At 44.2% G+C, this 23,186-nt stretch overlaps 2 protein-coding genes across 3 annotated transcripts in view; both read right to left on the reverse strand.

The window, feature by feature from the left end:
* BUD13 (BUD13 homolog) overlaps nt 1-7,493 on the reverse strand; it is a 30,310-nt gene extending 22,817 nt beyond the window's left edge. Inside the window, exons 1-2 of one of the 2 annotated variants that reach the window (XM_053593550.1) lie at nt 6,864-7,493; nt 3,735-3,828 (exon numbers count right to left, since the gene is read on the reverse strand). In XM_053593550.1, coding sequence (XP_053449525.1) covers nt 3,735-3,828; nt 6,864-7,003 — 234 coding nt within the window. In that variant the 5' untranslated portion in view covers nt 7,004-7,493. The remainder of the gene's footprint in view (nt 1-3,734; nt 3,829-6,863) is intronic. The other variant, XM_053593549.1, reaches the window with a different exon arrangement.
* Nucleotides 7,494-12,490: 4,997 nt separating this feature from the next.
* Nucleotides 12,491-23,052, reverse strand: ZPR1 (ZPR1 zinc finger). Its single transcript, XM_053593551.1, has 14 exons — nt 21,531-23,052; nt 21,181-21,342; nt 20,676-20,766; nt 20,227-20,297; nt 19,491-19,577; nt 19,214-19,336; nt 18,511-18,558; nt 18,023-18,089; nt 17,608-17,678; nt 16,785-16,874; nt 16,222-16,332; nt 15,399-15,485; nt 13,663-13,728; nt 12,491-12,988 (listed from the first exon to the last, which is right to left on the reverse strand). The coding sequence occupies exons 1-14, from the start codon at nt 21,699-21,701 to the stop codon at nt 12,854-12,856; spliced, it is 1,380 nt and encodes a 459-aa protein (XP_053449526.1). The 5' UTR covers nt 21,702-23,052; the 3' UTR covers nt 12,491-12,853.
* Nucleotides 23,053-23,186: the final 134 nt, after the last annotated feature.

A 23,186-nucleotide genomic window follows, 5' to 3' on the forward strand; every position in this document is an offset into this window, starting at 1 on the left:
ACTCTGGGCCATTGCCAGAATCCCACGACAGGGAATGGACCCCTGAGCTCCCACTTTTAATTCTACTCTATGTCTCTCTATGTCTTTCTTTACCGTTGCTCCTAACTTTGTATTTCTTCAGTTGCTCACCACCAGTTTCCACAGGTCTCAGCGGACACTGCTCTAGGGGTGGGACCCCAACATAGTTCTGATCTCTGATGCAATGCATCTCCTTTCCACACCACAGACTTTAAAAAATGGCTGGAATACTAAATTCTAGTTACAGAATAGAAGCTATATGCAAGGCACTGTGTTTTATGCTTTATTCATACTATCCAACTCAATCCTCACAATAATCCTATAAAGAAAGACTCCAGACTACTGAATGGCAAAGCGTGGCTCAAATAAGTTAATTTTCTTGCCTGTGGCTCAAGGACTAGGGTGCCAGCCCCATATACCAGAGGTGGTGGGTTCAAACCTGGCCCAGACCAAATTTTCTCAATGCCTCAAGCTAGCAAATGGATTTTAAATCCAGGTCATAATTTTCCTCTTCTCTCAAGATGCTACCACCATTCCTCATATTACGTATAAGCTAGTCTGAGATTTCTCACTGGGCATTAAAAGCCCAGCCTTCCAGACACGATGAATTGAGATCTAAACTCCTAACTCCACCACTTAGCATTTGTGTAACTTTTGGCAAATTACCCTAAGCCTCAATTTCTTTTTTTTTTTTTTTTTTTGTAGAGACAGAGTCTCACTCTATCACCTTTGGTAGAGTACCATGGCGTCACACACCTCTAACTCCTGGGCTTAGACAATTCTCTTGCCTCAGCCTCCCGAGTAGCTGGGACTACAAGCGCCTGCCACAACGCCCAGCTATTTTTTTGTTGCAGTTTGGCGGAGCTGGGTTTGAACAGCCACCCTTGCTATATGGGGCTGGCGCCCTACCCACTGAGCCACAGGCACCACCCTAAGCCTCAATTTCTTCATTTGTAAAAGTGGGATTCAAAGGATTGCTATGAGGATTGAATGAGATAATTCACATAAACTTAGCAGTGCTTGGTACATGATAAATGCACAATTATGTCTATTAGTTATTTTTCTGCCATCACTGCTATCATAGTCATTATAATTATGCCGTCACTGCTATCATAGTCATTATAATTATTTTGCCATTATTATTGGTGGTGGTGGTAATCATGCAGTAACAAAAAAATTAATACAAGAATTGAGATCTGTTTTAACCAGTGCACAGAACAGTGAGGCTAAAGCCTCCTTTCTTTAGGTTTTGGACATCATAAAAACAAAAGACAATATTATAAAGGAAAATTACAAAAAAACTAAAACTTTTACATGTCAAAAACTATTACAAATGAAATGAAAATGCAAATGATAAAATATACCTATAACAATACCAAGTAAATCAATGGGAAAAAAATCAAAATTCAAATTTTCTAAAAACTGAACAAAGAAACAAAAAATTCACAAAACAAAAATGCCCAATAAGCATATGAAAAATTATTAATTTCAATAGTGTCCAAAGAAAAGTGCTCACCTGCAAAACTGGCCTAAGTTTGCTATTGGTTTTGTTTTGTTAATGATATTCTAATATTAATGAAGTGGGCAAAGCAGCACTTGCATGGCCTCTACTGGACGTGTAAACTGGTAGCACCGTTTGGAAAGCAGTATGGGAAAGTAATTCAAATGGAACATACCCTCTGAACTATTCAATTATAGGAACAAAGAAAGAAACAGATTCCTATCATGATTTATGCACGATTATTTATGATATCTTAAAACTGGAAATAACCCATGTGTCCAATCGATAACAGGACAGGTGGAATAAATGTACATATTGAAAAAATATGTAATCATTAAAAATCGTATCTTCAAAAACTATTTTTTTTTTGAGACAGAGCCTCAAGCTGTCGCCCCAGGTAGAGTGCTGTGGCATCACAATTCACAGCAACCTCCAACTCCTGGGCTCAAGCGATTCTCCTGCCTCCGCCTCCCACATAGCTGGGACTACAGGCATCCGCCACAACACCTGGCTATTTTTTGGTTGCATCTGTCATTGTTGTTTGGTAGGTCCGGGTTGGATTCGAACCCCCCAGCTCAGGTTTATGCGGCTGGCACCTTAGCCTCTTGAGCCACAGGTACCAAGCCTTCAAAAACTATTTTAAGGTCTTGCTAAAGCATTCATAAAATATTATTAAGTAAAAAAGCAGGCTGCAAAACCACATGTACAGTATGATCTCAATTATGTTCAAAAAATAAAATACAATTATGCATCATCTATAAAGAGAAAAAAACTGAAGACATATATATTCAAATGTTGGCAGTTTTATCTCTGAATGGTCACATCATCAGCAGTTATTGTATCTTTTTAAAAACTTTAAAGTTTCTTGCCAGATGCAGTGGCTCATGCCTGTAATCCCAGCACTCTGGGAGGCAGAGGTGGGTGGATTGCTTGAGCTCAGGAGTTCAAGTCCAGCCTGAGTAAGAGAAAATTACCCAGATGCCTAAAGTGCCAGCTACTTGAGAGGCTGAGGCAAGAGGATCACTTAAGCCCAGAATTTTGAGGCGAGCTATGACACCATAGCACTCTACCCAGCATACAGAGTGAGACTCTGTCTCCAAAAAAAAAAATTAAATTTTCTTTAAATTCCTAAATATTCTATAATATGCATTTATTTTATAAGATGTTTTAAAATTCTTATTAAGTTTGAATGATTTGTTCCAACAAACTAAATTGGCTCCCAAGATCTCTATTATTTCCCATATAATTACTAGCAAACCACCCTTTAAATAATCTATTTTAGAATTTTACTTAGAATTAATATTAAATACACAAACCTAGAATCCATCTTTCTAATCTTTCACTCTAGCCTATCAACAGCTCTCCTTTTCACCTTGTTTCTCAGCAAATCTCAGCAATGCTTTCACATGTACACCAATAGGAGGTTATACATACATATCAGCCTAGGCTTTTATCTGCTCTGCTCGTATTCATCCTTCAAAACTCAACTCACACATTTACATCTTTCACAACATCTCCCAACAGAATACAAAGTGTGCTATCTTCCCTGTGCTCTAATGGTACTTGGTATATATGTGAAATATATCTCCAATGTTTATTACATTGTTGAAATTATTTGAAATTCAAATCTTTCATTCTAAGATATAACCTCTAAAATACATTCGCTATGTTCTATCAATCTACACATCTCCAGTACTCAGGCAAGAGTACACAATTTGAAAGCTTAGTTAAATCAATGAATAAAGGAGCAAATTAAAAGTTCCTTATCAGAGAACCTGAACATTGTTTTAAAGGTAGATTTCTGTTTGCTATCTATGACAAACACACCTAAATCTGTAAACCTGTATCTTGCTCTTGTTCTGTAAACCTATCTTTGTCTTCCTCAATAAACTTCGTTTTACACTTAAAAAATAAATAAATAAAGGTAGGTTCCAAAGGCTATTTCTAATTCTAATCACGGCTCCATCACTGATGCTGAGGAGGCCTGCCTATCTCCCTCTGTGATCAGTTCCCACTTCTAGGACCTCCATAAACAGGGAAGTCAGTGTATAGGCATCATCAAAGAACACGATTATGAACAGCTCTTTGGAAACTGTCACTTCTCCTCTGCCCTCAACTCTCCCCCTCCCCCCACCTACAAATCCACCCTACACTGAGAAGACAGTCTGGGAAGCTTGCTTCATTTCAAAATCCTGACAGTCCCAAAGGTACATACCACAGGCAAATCTCCATCATCTTCCTCTTCCTCCTTTTCTGGTTTAGTGGTAGAAATAGCTGTCCAGCTCACGTCATCATCTACAATCCTCATTCTAAATGAGAACAGCAAAAAGATCAAAAAGAAACAGTCATTCTGGGATACCAGTCTAAGAACACTTACATATTAGTTTTAGAATAAAGCTCAAAATTCCAAAAGATCCTGCATAGTGCCGTCTTTTGCCTACACAGCCAACTTTATCTTGTACAGCTACACCCCCAGTTGACTACCTCACAGCTCACCCTCTGGTACCTGGAAATGAGCCAAATTCCTTTCCACATCAGTCCATACAGTCTCTTCCCTTGGCCTGATCTACTCTTCTCATTTTTTAGGTCCTTCCATAAATGTAACTTCCTTAGGCAAATCTTTCTTGACTGTTTCCCTCCATCCCCTCACCAGCCACCCAAGTCTAAGAACCCCTGTTATACAGTGCTGGAATAATTTCTTTGCTTTTATCATAAAGGAGTAAGTCAATTAGCTGTGTAATTAGTTGTTTAAAGCCTGTACCACAAGAACAGGGACTATGCCTTTTTTTGTTCACGGAGGCATCCTCAATACCCTGCGTTAACTGGCCCACTGCCAAGCACAGTGGCTCACACCTGTAATCCTAGCACTTTGGGAGGGTGAGGTAGGAGGATTGCTTGAGCTCAAAAGTTCAAGACCAACCAGAGCAAGAGTGAGACCCCATCTCTACTAAAAAGATAAAAATTAGCCACGTGTTAAGGCAGGTTCCTGTGGTCCCTGCTATTCAGGAGGTTGAAGTAGGAGAATCACTTGAACCCAAGAGTTTGAGGTTGCTGTGAGCTAGGCTGATGCCACAGCATTCTAGATTGGGGTATCAGGGTGAGACTATGCCTCAAAAAAAAAAAAAAAGGTCAGGCATGATGGTTCATGCCTATAATCCTAGTACTCTGGGAGGCCAAGGCAGGTGGATTGCTTGAGCTCAGGAGTTCAAGACCAGCCTGAGTAAGAGCAAGACCCTATCTCCAAAAAAACAGCCAGGCATTGTGGCAGGCACCTATAATCCCAGCTACTGGGGAGGCTGAGGCAAGAAGATCTCTCGCGCCCAAGTGTTTGAGGTTGCTGTGAGCTAGGATGCCATGGCACTCTACCAGGATGACAAAGTGAGACTCTACCTCAAAAAAATAAATAAATAAATGTTTGTTACATGGATGAACTATAGTTGAGCCTAAATAATAATAATGACTGCCATGAAATGAACAGTTACTCAAATATCCAGGGACACTTAATACGACTTCTCTAATCACAACCACTATTTAACAGCTTTATTCAGTATTCCTCTCATTTTAAAGATAAGAAAACTGAAGCTCATGGACATGAAATATCTTGCTAAGGGCACACACCCTATAAAGGAGTATGGATAGGATTCACACTCTGATCAATGCTGCTCCTAATTTCAAGCTATTGTCACCACATTGCAAGCCTCCAAAGGACACACCCAAGTCAGGGAGAAAGACAGAAGGCAATTATAAGGCTAGAACCAAACCAGGAAAGAAAATAGACCAGCTCTTTGGAACTCTGTGACTTCACTGGGTATCTTATTGCCCTACAGCTGCTACAACTAAGTAACACAAACATGGCAACTTAAAACAGCTGGGCAGTGATGCATGCCTATAATCCCAGAAATTTAGGAGGCCAAGGAGGGAGGATCATGTAAGGCCAGGAGTTCCAAACCAGCCTGGACAACATAGCAAGACCTCATCTCTTCAAAACTACAAAAAAGTTTTAAAAAATTAGCTGGGCATGGTGGTATGCACCTGTAGTCCTAGTGTCTCAAGAGGCTGAAGCAGGAGCCAGAAGCCTATGAGTTGGAGGCTACAGTGAGCTATGATGGCACCCCTACACTCCAGCCTGGGGTACAGAGCAAGATCCTATCTAAAAAACAACATAAATTCTCTACCAGTGCTGGAAACTAGAGGTCTAATATCAAGGTGTCTGCAAGGTCATGGATTTCCCTGGAAAATCTCTATGGAAGAATCTTTTCCTTAACTACCAGATTCTAGCAGCCCCAAATGTACTTGGCTTTTGGAAGCACAAATTCAATCCAAACTCACCCTACAGCTCCTCTGTTACTACTGTCTCTGTGCCCAAATTTCCCTCTTCTTAAAAGCACATCAGTCACCTTTGACTTGACAAACACCTTATCAAGTAGGACCTCATCTTAATTGATTACATCTTCAAAGACCCAATTTCCCAAAGTCACATTCTGAGGTTCTGAGTGGGCGGACAAAAAAAGAGGGCACTGTTCAACCCACTACATTTGGACACAAAGTTTTCTCATTTGAAAAGTGGAGGTAATATGAATATCTACTTCTTGGCAGTGTTGTCATGTATGTTTAAAGTTTTTATAATGGTGCCTGCAAGAACGGCAATGTTAGTTGTTCTTGTTAGTAGTACTATTATTTAAGAATCTGGACCAGGCGCAGTGGCTCACGCCTGTAATCCCAGCACTTGGGAGGCTGAGGTGGTGGATTGCCTGAGCTCACAAGTTCGAGACCAGCCTGAGATGGAGCGATACCTCATCTCTAAAAATAGCCGGGCGTTGTGGCGGGGGCCTGTAGTCCAAGCTACTTGGGGAGGCTGAGGCAAGAGAATCGCTTGAGCCCAAAAGTATGAGGTTGCTGTGAGCTGTGATGCCACAGCACTCTACCGAGGGTGACATAGTGAGATTCTGTATCAAAAAAAAAAAAAGACAGGACGTGACAAAGGTCTCTGATTCAGGACCAGAGTCTTTTGGATTGGGGAACGCCCCACAGGCAAGATCTGAGCCCTAAAAATCCAAGCACAGAGACTTTGAATCAGCCCCATCATTCTCTACGAGAGACTGAAGGCTACGAGGCGGGAAAAGAGTGATGAAAGTTAGAGCCACTGCTCGGAGGCGCCAGGCGTAAGCGGGACAGTTGCGGCAGCAGCAAGCCTGGGCTTGAGGCCGTGAGAGTGGAGCCCGGGGCTCAGGCAGGGGTCCGCGAAGGACTCAGGAGAGCGAGGCCGGCGGCCAGGAGCGGAGGAAAGGCAGGGCAGCGGAGGGCGGGGTCGGGAAGAGCCCCGCCCCCGCCTGTACCAACTCACCCCTTGCCGCTGGTCCCGCCAGACTTCGGCCGCTTTTTGCGACGCTTGCGCCCGGACTCAGAACTGTCGACGCCGGCATCTGCGCCAGACAGGTACCGCTTCAGATACTCGGCCTTGGAGAGCAGCGGAGCTGCCGCCATGGCAGCGGCCAGGGCGGTGGAGACGGCTCGACGCTGGGGACAAAATTATGGAACGCGAAGCGAACAGCAGCTGTCGGAGGCGGGGTCAGAAGCGGAAGTGGGGCGTGTACTGCAAACGACCCAGCCTAGCAGGTGAGACCCGCCGGGAAGCGCGGGAGGGCAAACGAGAAACGTGCACACCTCTGGGGTTCATTTCCTATCTCTGACCAGGTAGCCATGTTTCTTCTGGTCGTCTATCCATTCATTATCCAACAAACACCAACAAGCGCCGTTCTGGCCAGAAGGATGTAACCAAACCCAAATGAGATCCCGGCCCCAGCGGCTTGGGAAGCGCCTGAGTGTAGCTGAGAACGCAGGCCGTAGAGTTGCGGCATACCTGAGATCCCTAACTCCCTGATTTCCATAACTTCCGAGCTGCACGACCTCGCAAGTTATTTAACAAAATGGGTATGATAATAATGGCACCTGTAGACCGGTTTGGTGGCTCATCTGGAGGCCCAGGCGGGAGGATCTTTTGAGACCCGCCTGTGCAAGAGACCACGTCTCTACTAAAAATAGAAAAACTAGCCCGATCTTGGGGTGCATGCCTGTAGTCCAGCTACTCGGGAGGCTGAGTAGGAGGATCTACTGAACCCAAGAGTTTCACGTTGCTGTGAGCTATGGTGACGCCACTGCACTCTACCCAGACACTGTCTGACACTGTCTCAAAAATAATAGCACCTGACTCAGAATGGTTAAGAGTACTGAGATAATTCTGTGTAAAGTGCTTAGCACAGCGTTTAGCACTTTACTATAAATCAGTACTGTATGTTATTTTTATAGTATAGGATCTTTACCAGGGATCTCTAAGAGGCTTCCAGCTACCATTCAAGAAGATGTCAGGAACTCCAAACCCACATTACAATAAAAAACGTGGTTTCCAAAACCTGTATCTGGGGCCTGCAGATGGCTCTTGCCTGTGATCGTAGCACTCTGGGAGGCCAACGAGGGTGTACTGCCTGAGCTCAAGGGTTCGAGACCAGCCTGAGCAAGAGTAAGACGCCATCTCCACTTAAAATACAAAAACTAGCGGGTGGCGCCTGTGGCTCAAGGAGTAGGGCGCTGGTCCCATATGCCAGAGGTGGCGGGTTCAAACCCAGCCCCGGCCAAAAACCACAAAAAAAAAAAAAAAAAATACAAAAACTAGCAAAAACAACAACATAAAAAACCACATATAACTGTCCTGTTTGATATTGTTAGTCCCTAGTTACCTTTTTCTTTTATTATTTTTTTCCCAAGACAGAGTCTCACTCTGTGTCACCCTGGGTGGAGTGCTGTGATGTCGTAGCTCACAGCAACCTCAAACTCCTGGGTTACAGGCATGAGCCATCGTTATATCCTAAAGGAAACTATGTAAAATCTTTCCAATGAAAAGAACCTGAATCTGGAGGGGAAACAGAGTAAATGAATTCTAATGCTAAAGTTTTGGGGACTTTTCTTCTTGGGTGGAGAGGAGTTAAGTAAATTGATTTGACCCTCAAAATTATCAGATAGTTTTGTTATCATATTTTACATACATAAATTATCAGATATAGTTTATCATATTTTACAGAAGCTTAAGGATGTTGCTTGACTTCACACAGCCAAAACATGACTCTTGGAAGCAAAACCTAGCAAAGCAAGGTGCAAGAGGTGACCCAATTTTTTGAAATATCAGATCCCATATTTTCATTTCATCATAAGTGATTTTTATCACTTTTTTATTGATTTTTTGAGACAGTCTCACTTCATCACCCTCAGTACAGTACCATGGTGACTAGCTCACAGCAACTTCAACCTCTCAGGTTCAAGTGATTCTCTTCCCTCAGCCTCCCTCTCTTGCCTCAGTCCCTCCCCTGTTGGGACTTCAGGCACCCACCACAATACCCATCTAGTTTTAGAGATGGGGTCTCACTCTTCCTCAGGCTGGTCTCGAAGTTATGAGCTCGAGCAATCAAGCTGCCTCAGCCTCCCAGAGTGCTAGGTGTGAGCCACCGCACCCAGCCCTATCACTCTTTTAAAGTATCAGGCAAGTAAGCATGGTTATACTTTATATAGTAGAACGTCCATAGTTGACTACCTCCTTAAGTTGACCCAATTTCCATAGAATGGACATGCACCACATGTACTCAATGAAGTTCTTTATATCAACCACCTCCACATATCAAACAGTTTATTACAGTCCCTTGGGTTCTACTTACAGGGGTTCTACTGTACATGACCTGACAGTTAAGTTGGTGAACTTGTCCTAGAAAAAGTGTTATATACCTTATTGCTAAGTATCACTATGATCACCTTTGAAGTACTCCCCTTAGTAAGCTATGCACTGATGCCAGCCAGCCCCTAGTCCATCCTTCAAAGCAATTTTGGAACTTTCTCTGGAATGGCTATCAGACCTGTCATCAAAATGTCCTTTCAGTATTTCCTTTATCTTTGGGTAAAGGAAAAGGTCATTGGGGCAGATCGGGTGAGTAGGGAGAATCTTTGAATACAGTTGTTTACTGACTAAAACCTCCCTCATAGTGCTGTGTAAGCTGATGCACTGTCATGATGCAAGAGCAGTGAGTCGTTGGCAAGATTTTCCTATTTCACTATCAACATTTACTTACTATGCTTCTCATAGCCAACAATTTTGACGCACGATTTGACAAACCTTTACAGTGTTTCATCAGTTCTGCTTGTTATTGCTGCCCTGACCTTTCTCCATCAGTGATACTATCTCTCCCCTCAGAAAAATGTTTAATCTATTTGTACACTGCTTTCTTTGTGGCATTATCCCCATAATCTTGGACTAACATGTCCCTGATTTCACTTCCACTCTTGCCAAGTTTAACAAAACAATTTATTGCTCCAATTCAAGCTCCAACATTCTTGTGATGGCACACAAAAACAATTAACAGTAATGAACACCACTCAGCAAGACACCACCACACATCCACACAAGCTGATACACCGAAGTTAGGAGACCTTACTGTAGTGCTGACAATGTAATGGCATGGTGGCCAGTTTGCAAACTTAATTATCAGATCTCATACATACGAAGGGTGCAAAAAAAATGCATACACATTTTAAAGGAAAAAAACACTAAATTTGTAATACTCAAGTCACATTTGAGTTCTGCAATTTCAACGTGACTTGTATTCTTTTATTACCAGTATATGTTAAGTATTGAAATTTCAATGCGTTTTTTTCCTTTCTTAAAATGTGTATACTTTTTGCATCCTCCGCATAACTTGCAATACATGTTCAAACAATTCTTTATTCATGCCATACAAAACAGGCTTGGAGCATGAATTTTTAACCACTACAGTGAGCAGTTACAGCACAGGCCCAGACGGAAGGCAGGCTGGGTCTCTGAGGTCTGTGGGAAGGGGACACTGGACAGAGAATAGGGCTTCAACAGCTGGAGGACCCCACGAGTACCCCGTATACAACCCTGCCTCAGCTTCTAGTCCCACAGGGTGTATCTCAAAACTAATGCACAGCCCTGCCTTGTTATCAGTGTCCACAAGCATTCAGAAAGCCTCCACTTCTGCTCTAGTGAATGCTAGTGTAACCCTCTTGGCCCCAGCGACCTCTTACCCATTTCACTGTTTCCATTTCCACTATTCACCATCCTACCCAGTCCCTTAGACTAGAGACACACGTCTCAACCCGGCCTCAAAGGGCAGTTAAGCAGGACCAAATGCAGTGCCTGTGGCCTAAGCTCTGCCCTCTCTCTGCAGTGGCATCTAATAAAACAAATACAGTAATTACCAACATCAGCTCAAAACACTCAGCTCAGGTTCCAGTCAGACTGCCCTAGGATTAAAGCCTGCCTCTTAGAAACTCTGCTGCCTTCTGCAAGTTACCAATCTCTCCAAGACTATCTCCTCACTTTAAAATAGGGATAATCTTACTTATAGCTACTTTTTTTCCCACAAATTATTTAAAGCCAAAACACACTTTGGAATTTTTGTGAGGATTATATGAGAAAGTATATATAAAAGCACTTCACGATTAACTCAGTCCTCACAAAAACTCTACAAGAGACTCAGTAATAAACCAGAGTGCCATTTTTTCCTTCACAATAGAAAAATGAACCTGACACTGGGGTTCATCTTCACAGGGCAAACCTGTCTCATTCAAGAGACCAAACAGGAAATCAGGTTGCCTGGTAAATTCAGGTTCCCGAGTCAGTTACAAACACACCTATAGACAGTCTCTTAGGATAGAATACTTGCACGAGAGGTCTACTCAGTGTTGTAAATTTATAGTTGTTTGCCAGTCAGAATCTCCAAATTCTCAAAATATCTTACTTGCCCTTCCTTACAGAAATCAGAGATACAGCTATGGGAGTTAGTCCCACATGATAGTAAGATGCCAAAGAAAAGGAGAGATGTCTGAAAGCCAAACTTTTGGAAATACATTTAGGAAGAGGAGGCAGAGATTCCAAATAAGGAATGATCAAAGGGAAAACCTGGGGTACAGTATTATGAGCACCAAGAGAAGGGTTGAGAAAAAATGGGCCACTATCAAATATGACAGAAGCGGAAAATGAGAACATTTTCCAAGTGGAAAATCACTGGTGACTTTCGAGAATGGTTTCATAAAGTAGATATGTGATTATGAGTCATCTGTTACTAATTCTTTAGAGTTTAATTTGCAACATAAATAAGGTGTGTGATAACATCACAATTAGCAGATCTTTAATGAGCAAATATCCTGCAGTCTGCACCACAGGAGTCGCCATTTGTTCACAAAGGCAGCAGACCACAGTGCGGACAGCACTGGCTGGGAGTTCAAGGCACTGAAGAGCAGAGAGCTCGCTGGTCCCCAACTTCCTATGCAACTATAGAGCCCCTTCCCTCTCTAGTTGAACCTGTTTCCACATTTGTAATTGAGAGTGGGACTAGCTGATCTCAAATACCCACAATGGCTCTAACATTCACCATCTTCAGATCTTTTGTGTTCCTCTGCCCAGAAATCTCTTCCCCCAGCCACTCACATGGCTCACTCTCTTACCAACTTCTCAGCTCTGCCTTAATGCCCAATTATTACCTACTTGGTGAGATCTTCCTTGGCTCCACTTTCCCTGGCAACTTTCCCTGGGGGAAAATGCTTTACATTACGTAACACTAGTCACCATCTGACATACTGTTTCACTTTTCTGTTTATTGCCAATTTTCCCCACTAAACTTTAAGTTCCATGAAAGAAGAGATTTGTTCACTGTTCTACGATGTGCTTGGCATAAAGCAGACAAGCAAACATCTGTTGAAGGAAAGAATGAAATGGCAGCTTCAATCCCCAAATTAGAGTAACCACTTTGGAGAAAATTTTCTTTAGAAGACTGAATTCTGTGAATATAGAGGCGAGTGCTGTTGGAAAGCCATCACTTTAATAACTTCTTCCCTCGTGCTGGCCTCTCCCCCTTTAAGAGACTCCTGTTGAAAGTCAGTATTTTATATACCCCAAACCAACTCCCAAACTCCAGCTGTAACTTTATTCCACCTTCTCCAACTTCAGAATCCCAATCTTAGAGTATATAGCATTATGTGGAGGGAGGGTAAAGACTTGACAGGAAAAAAAGTGATAACGGCATGCCCCATGGTTCATTTCCGGGTTTCTTCCCAGGGTGATTCAAAACCTCCAAAATAAGGTCAAGTAGCACAATAGGCTTGCTCTTGCATCACAAGCTGTTTAGAAAGTGTGTAGATCTCTGACTCACACCAAGTGTCCTCCTCACCATGGGCAAGGGCTAGTGGAGAGAATATTCCCAGCCTTATTCCAATAGTAATAAATAACCCTGCAGTATGAGCAGCACTGGAGGTCGGCCCACAGCCCACCCACTGCTACCGCTGTGGAGCCAGGCCTGCCTCATAGCCCTCCGTCTTCATGTCATTGAGTCCTAGCTCTTCATTTTGGTCAAAGGTGCGCTTATAATGCTCCACCTTCATCTCAGGATCATCTTCAGGTGCATACACATTCTGCAAAGCCAAGGACAGATGATCAGTGCCTGTGCCACTATGCCATTCCCTCTCCCTGCAGGCAGCTTCCAAGTCCCACTTTCCCAAGAACTTAATGAGTTTTTTATTCTGTAAGAGCCTCCAATTCCCCGTGGCTATGCTAAACTGCTAGGCAGCAACAGAACCCACATGAGCCAGGAGTGGGAGAGCCCAACCCCAAGCAGAATCAGGGAGCAGTCTGCCCAAAAAATGTTGTATAAGTACTTTCTTATGAGAAGTGTGGTAATGGTCTTAATCATGAAAGGAACTTAGAACAGTTTTGACTGACCCATAAGCACTGCATAATATTAAAGTTGCATCAATCACCACAATATTTTCCCCAATCAGCTTAAAGCCTCTCAGTTTTCCTACCATTTTTCCTCATTCTACAATCAGCTTTGCAAATTGAAAACTCCAGAGCTAAACTATAGAGAGGAAAGGAATCTAAGACTATCCTTTTTTCCCTTTCTTTATATACACTTAAAATCCCTCCCAACTTCCCCTCTTTCTCCTTTATTTTCCAGCATCTGCCAGAAGTACCCTGATAAAAAGGAGTGCATTTAGAATCAAGTCTTTCAGTTGCTGGGGAAATGCTACATATTCAAGGAAGATCAGAACATACATCTCCAGGAAACACCATGGAAGATCTACTACACCTGCAAGTAACTGTTTCCCGCTGGATCATCCATAATAAAGTGGGCCTTCACGTTACCCTCGATGATCTGAGAGAGAAAGAGAGAATACGACAAGTAAATTTTACATAGCTCCTGATGGGAAAGGGCTAGGTCTGCCAGACAAGAACCAACCGAATTTATACTACAGTGTCTCCAAAGGCTTTAAAAATTGGTGAAATTATGTACCTGTAGAAGTGAAATGGAAAAGATCTAAAATAAGGACTGTTTGAAAGCTATGTAAGCCATTCAGCATCCCCAATCTCATCTCCTGCTCCAAGTGGCCAACAGTTGTTTGTTTTCTCTGGAGATGTTATCACACCCAGCTGTTGGCTAGGAGGCACTGGCCCAGTTGAGGGTAGAGCAAAAGGCATCAAACACAAGGAGGTTAAATGAATGTATGCTTATGGAAACAGATACACACCCCCCTGCCCCAGCCCTCACAACACTGCCAGCCATACCTTTACCTTTAAGCTCAGAAATGCAACAGCTTGCTCGGCACCTGTAGCACAGTGGTTAGGGTTGCCAGCCACATGCACAGAGGCTGGCGGGTTCAAACCCGGCACAGGCCAGCTAAACAACAATGACAATTACAACAAAAAATAGCCGGGCATTATGGCAGGAGCTTATAGTCCCAGCTACTTGGGAGGCTGAGGCAAGAGAATTGCTTAAACCCAAGAGTTTGAGGTTGCTGTGAGCTGTGACACCACGGCACTCTACCTAGGGCAACACAGCAACACAGTAAGACTCTGTTTCAAAGAAAGAAAGAAATGCAACAGCCACTGATGAGACTCTAATGAGCTCAGGAGGAAAACACCTAACAATTCTAGCATGGGGGGAGGTACCTCAACAAAATGGCTAAGCTAAATCCCCCTAGGATGAGCTCCCTAACAACAAGACTCATCCCTTACTCAAGTTTTTAGTCTTCTACTTGTAAGCAATCAATGATTATTAGACATCTAAGCAAAGCCCCAAACATTGCTATTTTTAAAAAGCTCTTGGAAAATAAAAATGTTAGTGGAAATGAAAACCTGAATTGAAGGGTGGGAAATAAAGTTAAGAATCTCCCAAAGTAGAGCAAAATCACAAGAAACTGAAAATAGGACACATAAAAAATAATTTAAAAGGCCAGATAAGTCTAATATCTGAAACCCAAGAGCTTTCAAGAGTAAACAGAACAAATGCAATCTTCGATAGAATAATTCAAGAAAGCTTCCTAAAACTGAACCACACGCGTTTTCCAGATTGAAAAGACCTACCAAGCACTTAGCACAGTGGTTGAAAATTGACCCATGCCAAGGCACAGCACGAAATTTCACATCGCTGGAGACAAAAAGATCACAAGAACTGGTCACATACAAAAGAGAGAAATTGGGAAGGCAAAAACCAAACTAGAAAATAGAAGACGGTAGTGCAATGTCCTCAAAATTCTGATGAAAAATCATTTCTATCCTAGAATTCTATCCCCAGACAATAATCACTCTTGTGTCAAAGTAGAACAAAGAAATTTTCCGACATGGAACGTTCCAGATATCTTATTTCTCATGCGTTCTTTCTCAGGAAGCTACTAAGATGTTGCAACAAAATTAGGGAGAAAACTGAAAAAGATGATGATATGGATGTGGGAAACCAGAAGAATCACCAACATTATGGCAAGAAATGAGCATGGAGCCTCTTATTCACCAGAGGACTACAAATGCAGACCAGCCAGGATCCCTCACCTGCTCCAACTTCTGGTTAAACTCCTGCAATTTCTCCGTCTGGCCAGGATTGGAACTGTCACCCAGTGTGAAAGGGTTCTTGGTCACCTACAATAAATGACATCGAAATTTCTTACACACTGACTTTATGTTTGTTAAGCCAGTAAGGAGTGGCAGTGGGTGCCCAGTCAGGGGAGTTTGGTTTCTATTTATCCCACATGGTCTTTCAGACCTAGGCAGCCACTCCTAGGAATCTATGGGATCTATGTGCCAAGATGACAAAACTGGAAAGGTGAAACAAAATCTAGGAAACTGTTCTTTCAGTATGATCTCTAATGCTAATGTGGAGAAAGAATGCAAAAAAAAAGCACAATTTAGAAAGACAAAATGTCCAACAACTGAAAATCCAATAAATCAATTAAATAATTCATCAAGATAAATATACAGGCTAACATGTATGTGTGTTTGGGAGTATTAGGTGCTGGAAGGACCTTCAACCTCACACTTTACAGTGAAATAAATGACTTACACAAGACCATAAAATAACAATAATGTTCCAAAATTAGGTCTGGGAATTTCCATTCAAAATCCAAAATAAAGGGGCAGCACCTGTGGCTCAAAGGAGTAGGGTGCCGGCCCCATATGCTGGAAGTGGCGGGTTCAAACCCAGCCCCAGCCAAAAACTGCAAAATCCAAAATAAATAATTTAAGTCTCTTAAAAAGCTGTAAGGTGAATCTCCAATCATCAATACCAAAAACTAGGAAGTCTAGAGTTCTTCCAGTCCCTTTCCCCACAGCTAAATTGCTATATGAAGCTGCACATATAGCTGGTGAGATGACTCACCAGTTCCCGGACGTCTTTCAGCAGCCCCTCCAGTGTGGTGAACTTGCCCCCGAGGACAGCCATTCCCAGTTCAAATTCTAGCTCTGGAATTTCCACACTGCAAGTCTCAGACTATGAGATGAGAGGTCAGTGTAAGCTCTAAGTCAGGAGCAAAGAAAGCCAACCAAAGGCCTCCTGCCAAATTAGTATCACCAGTGGTAGTTTGGGGACAAAGTCAGCTGTCCCAGTTTTCTCTGACTCCCTCGTTAAAGTCAAAGAATTCCTCCTGTCCATCTGAACCACAGAAATGGAACTTAATAAAGGGAAACTGACTCATAGCTTCAGCTGTCGGGTATTAGGGGTAAAAGAAGAGGGCGCATACAAACAGTGGAAGCCAAAAAGCTGCCAAGTCATCAGAAAGAGCATACAGTCACCTTCTGAATCTGCGATTCCAACCACAGATCAAAACTACCAAGAAAACCTCAAACCCAAGTCCCTGAATATTACTTTAAATAATTTCCCCTAGACAGAGACAGCCTATCCAGCCTATGAAGAAGACAGTCACTTTCCCAATGAGGTGTTACCTTAAGGAGGTCTCTGGTCATATCTGAGGGATCTGTGATGTGGAGGGTGATCCTGGTGCCCAATGGCTCTACTGCTCCTCCAGATTTCACCTGCACAGGTTAACAGTCAAGAGCAGCAACAGAGAGATTACTCTGAACCTCACTTGGTGTCCAGCAGACTCAGGATAGGCTTGGCCCTCCAATCAGACCCATTAACAGCTACCAAGGACAGAGCATTCTAAACCAATAGTGGCAGCAGTCACCCAAACAAAAAACATCCAGAGCTAACTGGGAGCAGAGTGCCTTACCCCAGTAACATGCCAAAACTTATTCCAAATTGCAAAGAAACTCGGAATTTGCCTTTACAAAAAATCTGACTCTTGGATTGAAAGAGACATTTGTTTATTCTAGTCCTTTCATTTACTACGTCCAATGTGCGAATCCCCTTTATAATACTCCGCTTTAAGAATTTAATCAGCTTATACTCAGATACACTCAGGGAAAATGGATTTATAAGGCTGCAAGGCAGCCCATTCTACTTCCAAATAGCTCTATTAAGTTTTTCATTATGAAGCTAAAATCTGCCTCCCTGAACTTCTGCCCCTCCGAGGAGTGGATCCAAAGTCTCCTCTCTCTTCCATATAACAACCTTTATTATGTCTTAAACAAGTTATGGAATCTCTGTTATCTCAGTTATTTCCCAGTTCCTGGAAGGGCTCCTCACCCTACCCAACCCAAAAAGAAAGACCCAACCTGCCCAGCCTCCAATCCTGAAAAGGTACATTTAGGAAGGACAGAAATTAAAAGGGAGTTAGCCTCTTTTTCCAGAATGAGACCCACCTACCTCATTGGTCCGATGCCCACAGTTCTCGCAGTTGGTAGCCATGATGATAACCTCCTTAAAGTGAGGGATTTCTAGAAGATGGAGTTAAGGAAATCTACTTTCAGGAAAGACCACCCTCAGGGGAAAAACAAAGCCAAGCCCGACACAACCAGATGTTGGTCCCAGGACTGCAAGAAATACATCACAAGAGTAATTTAGTGATCCCTGTGCACACATGTTTGAAGGCAGGGCTCAGACCACATATAGCCAGCCTCAAACCACGGCCTAATTTTCTTTTTGAACCTAAAGGCAAGGTACGCAGTCCTCCTCCTCTGAATAAAAGCATGTGCTTTTCTTGAAGGGACGCTCCCAGCCTGATTATAATCTTCATGCCTGAGTCAGATGAAAAGCAACCCAACTGCTTGACAAAAGATACGTACTAGCTTCATGTTGGTCTGAGCTGGGGCATTGCATTCAGGGCAGTTTGTGTTGAACTGCAGCACCTGGAACACACAGAGGCACAGCGTGAGCACCAGGCAGGACACTCAGGCTACAGACTTCAGCTGGTATGCTGGTGCTCATCCACGGTGGTGGTGAAGAGACACTGAACAGCGTCAGCCTCATCCCACAACTGTGTTCCTTTCTCAACAGTAGCCAACGTGGGGAGGTGGGTAGAGGGAGGGGGATTGAAAAGATCACACGTGGTGCATCTTACAAAGGTACATGTGAGCCTTGGCAAATGTGGAATGTAAATGTCTTGACAAAGTAACTAGGATAATGCCAGGAGGGCTATGTCAACTAATGAGATGAAAATGTGTCAAATATTCTATGAAACAAGTGTATGGTGCCCCATGATCATATTGATGTACACAGCTATGATTTAATAAAAAAAAAAAAAAAAAAACAGTAGCCAACGTGACTCACTTCATTTCTGAGATCCTCTTCTTCTGGCTTCTCTACTGATGCTTCTGCCTAAAATTGCAGAGGTACAAATCACAAGTTAGCACATGTATCTCAGCATCCCCAAACCCTGGTCTGGCGTGGGAGAAAATACTCTGGCTCTCTTATGTCCACTGCCACCTCATGGGTTGGACAGAGAAGCCAGAAAGCAAAGCCCCAAACAAGGGGGAAAAGGGCTCAAGAAAAGATCATAGCCAATGCCATCCTCTCTATGAAGTTTACCCAAGTCCTTCACATGAGCTAGATGAGGAGCACTAACAAGCTGAGATAGGGTACACAGGTCATCAAAAGAAAAAATAAGTTCGCACTGACTCCAAGCAATCCAGAGTGCAAAGTAATTCCAGAGTATTCTTTTCTTTTTTTTTTTTTTTTTTTTTGAGAAAGAGTCTCACTATGTCACCCTCAATAGAGTGCTATAGCATCACGGCTCACAGCTACCTCAAAACTCTTGGGCTTAAGTGATTCTCTTGCCTCAGCCTCCCAAGTAGCTGGCACTGCAGGCGCCCACCATAACACCCGGCTATTTTTGTTGTTGTAGTTGTCATTGTTGTTTAGCAGGCCTAAGCTGGGTTTGAACCCATCAGCCCTGGTGTATGTGGTCGGCACCCTAACCATGAGCTACCGGCACCGAGCCAGAGCATTCTTCTGGTTCCTTCAGTCCTCTTACTTGGAGCCCCAACATCTCATCCTGCTGTAGGGTCCGGTTGTAGCGTGTGATAACCAGGGCATCATCTTTCTGGGGAGCATGCGGGTTTTCCACAAAGCTGTTTCCTGCAGGATCATCAATGATCTAACACATGGGGGAAGAGATAGTCATTGCAACATGAAATCATATACAATCTTCCACCTGCCATCAGACCTCTCAGGCACCACAGTGGAAAAATTCCATTCTTAATTGTCTCTCCTCCCCTAATCAAGGACAATTCCAGTCCCTCAATACTCACCAGAGTGAAAGGGGAGGTCACTTGCTTTAGCGCCTTCAGTTTGCCAATGAACTCATCAATTCTTTCAGCTGTGGCATCTTTGTTTGCCTGACATGGACAAAGAGGAAAAGCATCAGCCCTGGTGGTCTACTTCATGCCACACACCTTGTCATACCAGGTCACTTCCATTCGAAAGTGCCACGTGTCTCAGTTTGAGTGGGAAGAAAGTGATTCAGACTTCACAATGAGATGTACCAAGCAAGTATAAAGTTGACAATTAATGGCAGATGATCCTCATTTTCTCCTTCATTCAACCATTTAGCCCAGGCTCTCGTGCCAGGTTAGGCATATAATAGTAAATATATCACAGTCCTCTCATGGGATTCTCCAGCCAGTCAGGAAGACAAATGACTAAATATGCAATTACATTACTTCTACTATAGTAAATATAAGATATAATGGAACGTGTAGGAGTACAGATAACCCAAGGAGATCAGGAAAAGCTCTTCAGAGGTAAGGTTACATTGTCTGTCTGAGAAAAGGCCTGAATATACATTGGGGGAGGGAGGTAGAAAGGACAGTAAGTATAAGGTATGCAACATCTCGGCAGTTAAGTTAGAGCACTACAGTGTTTCCCCAAAAAGTTCTCCTACATGTAGTCAGAGACAGTTTAGACAAATGGGAAGCTGAACACTCTATTCAGGCACATACTAGCAATTATTCCTTAAGCTGCTGTAATCCGAAAACCCTAGCTCACCCTTCGTGTGGGCTGGTCCTGCTCCAGGCCAGAGATAGCACGGTTGATCAATCCTTCAACAGTGGTCAGAGCTTGTGAATAAGAAAAGACAAGTAAGCCTTAACTCTGCTATCAAGTACCCGTATGACCCTGGACAACTCACTTGAACCCTCTGGGCCTTAAATACCTCACCCACAAAATGAGGGGGCCAGGCACAAGGTTCCATTCATCTCTGATAATAGTGCTGCTAAAATTTCATTATAATAATGTTATGATCTTACTATTACTTTCTACTATTCCTGCCACTTTACTTAAGCTTTCCATTTATGTTAAGCCAATGAAGAACGCAATAATTACAAGACAAAACCCACACACAAGCCATTAGATTTGGGACTAGAGGGTTTGCAAGAAAGTGTGGATAAGATTCCAGCTAGGTGCGCACAGCCCAAATACCCTGATCTTAAACTTACTTCCCTTCTGGCTGAAAGCAGGAATTTCAAAATCCAGCTCAGGGATCCCTGTGGTGGCAGAGTCAGTCTTCACTACTTCTCTGTTCATGTCCTTGGCAGAGAAGAAAACATTTAAACCAAAGAGGTCAACAGTTTCTCCTCAGGAAATAGCCATCCTGCCAGCTTCCATCAGATCCCAGCCCAACTGTTTCTCCCTGGACTCCAGAGGGTCCAGACTACTACTTCCAAAAGTACAGGTTATGTTGAGTCTGGCTGTCCAAGTGGTGAGAATATTAGTCATAACTACTACTGCTCAAGTCATACCCTTTGACACAACTGAAAAGCATTTCCACAGATCGTATCTCACTGGAGCGGAAAAAAGAGCCAATACCACTTTACAAGAAGGAAACTATGCTTGGAAACATGAGGGGATTTATTTAAGGTCCAACCGCCTAGACTAGACCTCTGACTCTAGTCCTCAAGCTCTCTCTCGCATACTGGAGTATCTGCTCTGAGCTCCTCTCACCTCCAGGGCCCTGACAGTCAAAGTGTAACGCACTCCCTGGTCCTGGATCCTGCCTGCCGACTGGATCTCCGTGTTGTTCCAGCCACAATGCTCACAGGAAAAAGAGCTCACGATTATTTCTCTGAAGAAGGGGATCTTGGTGAGCAGGAGGCGCGTTATGCCCTGGGAAAGCAGAAAGCAGCGATGGAAAGGAACCAATGAAACCGCCCCGAGGTAATGAAACCGCCCGGAGGTAGTTTTCCGGGCGCGCCTCCGGGGCCCGGACTAAGCCCCCCAGGCGGTGGATCCAACTCCCCGCCCCTCCCTGCTCCTCCCCGCCTAAGCACCATGCGGTCGCGCCCCCGCCTCACGTTGTTGTAACAGTTCATGCATAGCGACTCGATCTCGGTGGGCTGCTGCTCGTCGTCCTCTGCGCTGATGGGCCGGAACAAGTGCCCCGGGGCGAGCGACGAGGCTGGGGCGGACGACGGGGCGGTGGCGGCCCCCGGGGGCGCGGGCTCTACAGCCCCGCTGGCCGCCATCACCGCCACGCGCAGCCCAGGCCTCGACTTCCGGCTTCCGGCTTCCGCTGCTCTCGCGGCCCCACCCCCTTTCTCCAGCACTTCCGCCTGGTGCGGCTCCCGCTCTGACAAGTGTTCCTGGGACTGTGTGGCCCAGCCTTCCAAAGTCAGCCAGATCTACCTCAGTTCAAACGTCACTTCCCCCAGGGTATCCTCAAACTCAGGGCAATTTGTTGCTCCACAGCACAGAGTTCTAGAGCCTGAGAGCGAGGGGCCTGGCTTGTCCCTGGTATCCCCAAGGAGATGCTCCCAGACCTCGGTTTGCTTCGTTCCACTCTTGGGCCGGACACTGCTGGGCTCTAGGTCCCCCTTTCCCGGTTGCTCAGCTTCTCTGAGTACGTCAATCCGTCTGTCCCTTTCGGTTCTTCCCACTCCTATTTCTGTCCTCATAAGCATCTCCCAAAATTCCAGCCTCAGACACACCACCTTTATTTTTATCCCCACCCCCTCATCTTCACCACATCCTACTCTAGCTGACTCACCCTTTCCCAGTTTCCTAACAACAACAAAACACCTCTTTTTTTGGAAACTTTTCTTTCTAGAACTTCCTTTCCCTGTGCGGGGGACAACCCACTTAAGTCTAAATTCAGGGTGTTAGGAAAAACGAGCCTGCAGGCATAATGAGCCCAGATTCATGTGGGTCAGCACTCCAAGGGGGAGGTGCTGAGACCAGCAGGCTGAGCTAGGAGGAAAAGATGCTGGACAGGGCAGTCCAAAGAGACAGGGGTGTGTCTACCCTTTCCTCCCCTCCCCCCAACCTCTCATCTCCAATTGTACAGTTTCCAGGGGAACTATGAGGAGCTTTGGTGGCCCTGGATGAGTGTGTATATGGAGGCAAGATTTGAGAGTTTGGAGATCCCAAGAAGAGAGTCAGTCATAAAAAGAGACCATTCAAAGTCTGGAATGGCAGGAACAAAGGAGATAGGCCACCCTAGGAGTCTGACGGCCACAGTTCCTCTAGTAACAGCATGCATTTCATGCACACCGTCCTGTGGTAATCAGGCTGGTGAACCATGCAGGTATGGAGGCAGGATCCCTAACCCAGGTCCGCCCTCCCTTGCTCTCAGGCTCTAGAACCGTGTGCTGTGGGGCAACAAACTGCCCTGGGTCTGAGAGGATATCCTAGGGGAAGTGACATATGAATTGAGATAGATCTGGCTCTTTGGAAGTCTGGGCCACACAGTCCCAGGAACCGGGAGCCCTTGTCAGAAGGTCTCGCCAACAAAGCAGGAGCTGTGCCAGGCAGAAGTACTGGAGAAAGGGGATGGGGTCGCTGTTGTCTAGCCAGGAGTCCTGAAACAGAGCTCAGCCACAGAGCCTCTGATAGACCTGGCCTGGGAGTGAGTCACTAAGAAAGAGCAGCAAGGGAATGGGCTGGATGATGAGGGTGCTTTGGGGACAATGGTGAGGCCACTGCTTTCAGACATGGTCCAAATGAGAGTCACA

The sequence above is a fragment of the Nycticebus coucang genome, chromosome 6 (assembly GCF_027406575.1).
Source record: "Nycticebus coucang isolate mNycCou1 chromosome 6, mNycCou1.pri, whole genome shotgun sequence".
NCBI lineage: Eukaryota > Metazoa > Chordata > Mammalia > Primates > Lorisidae > Nycticebus > Nycticebus coucang.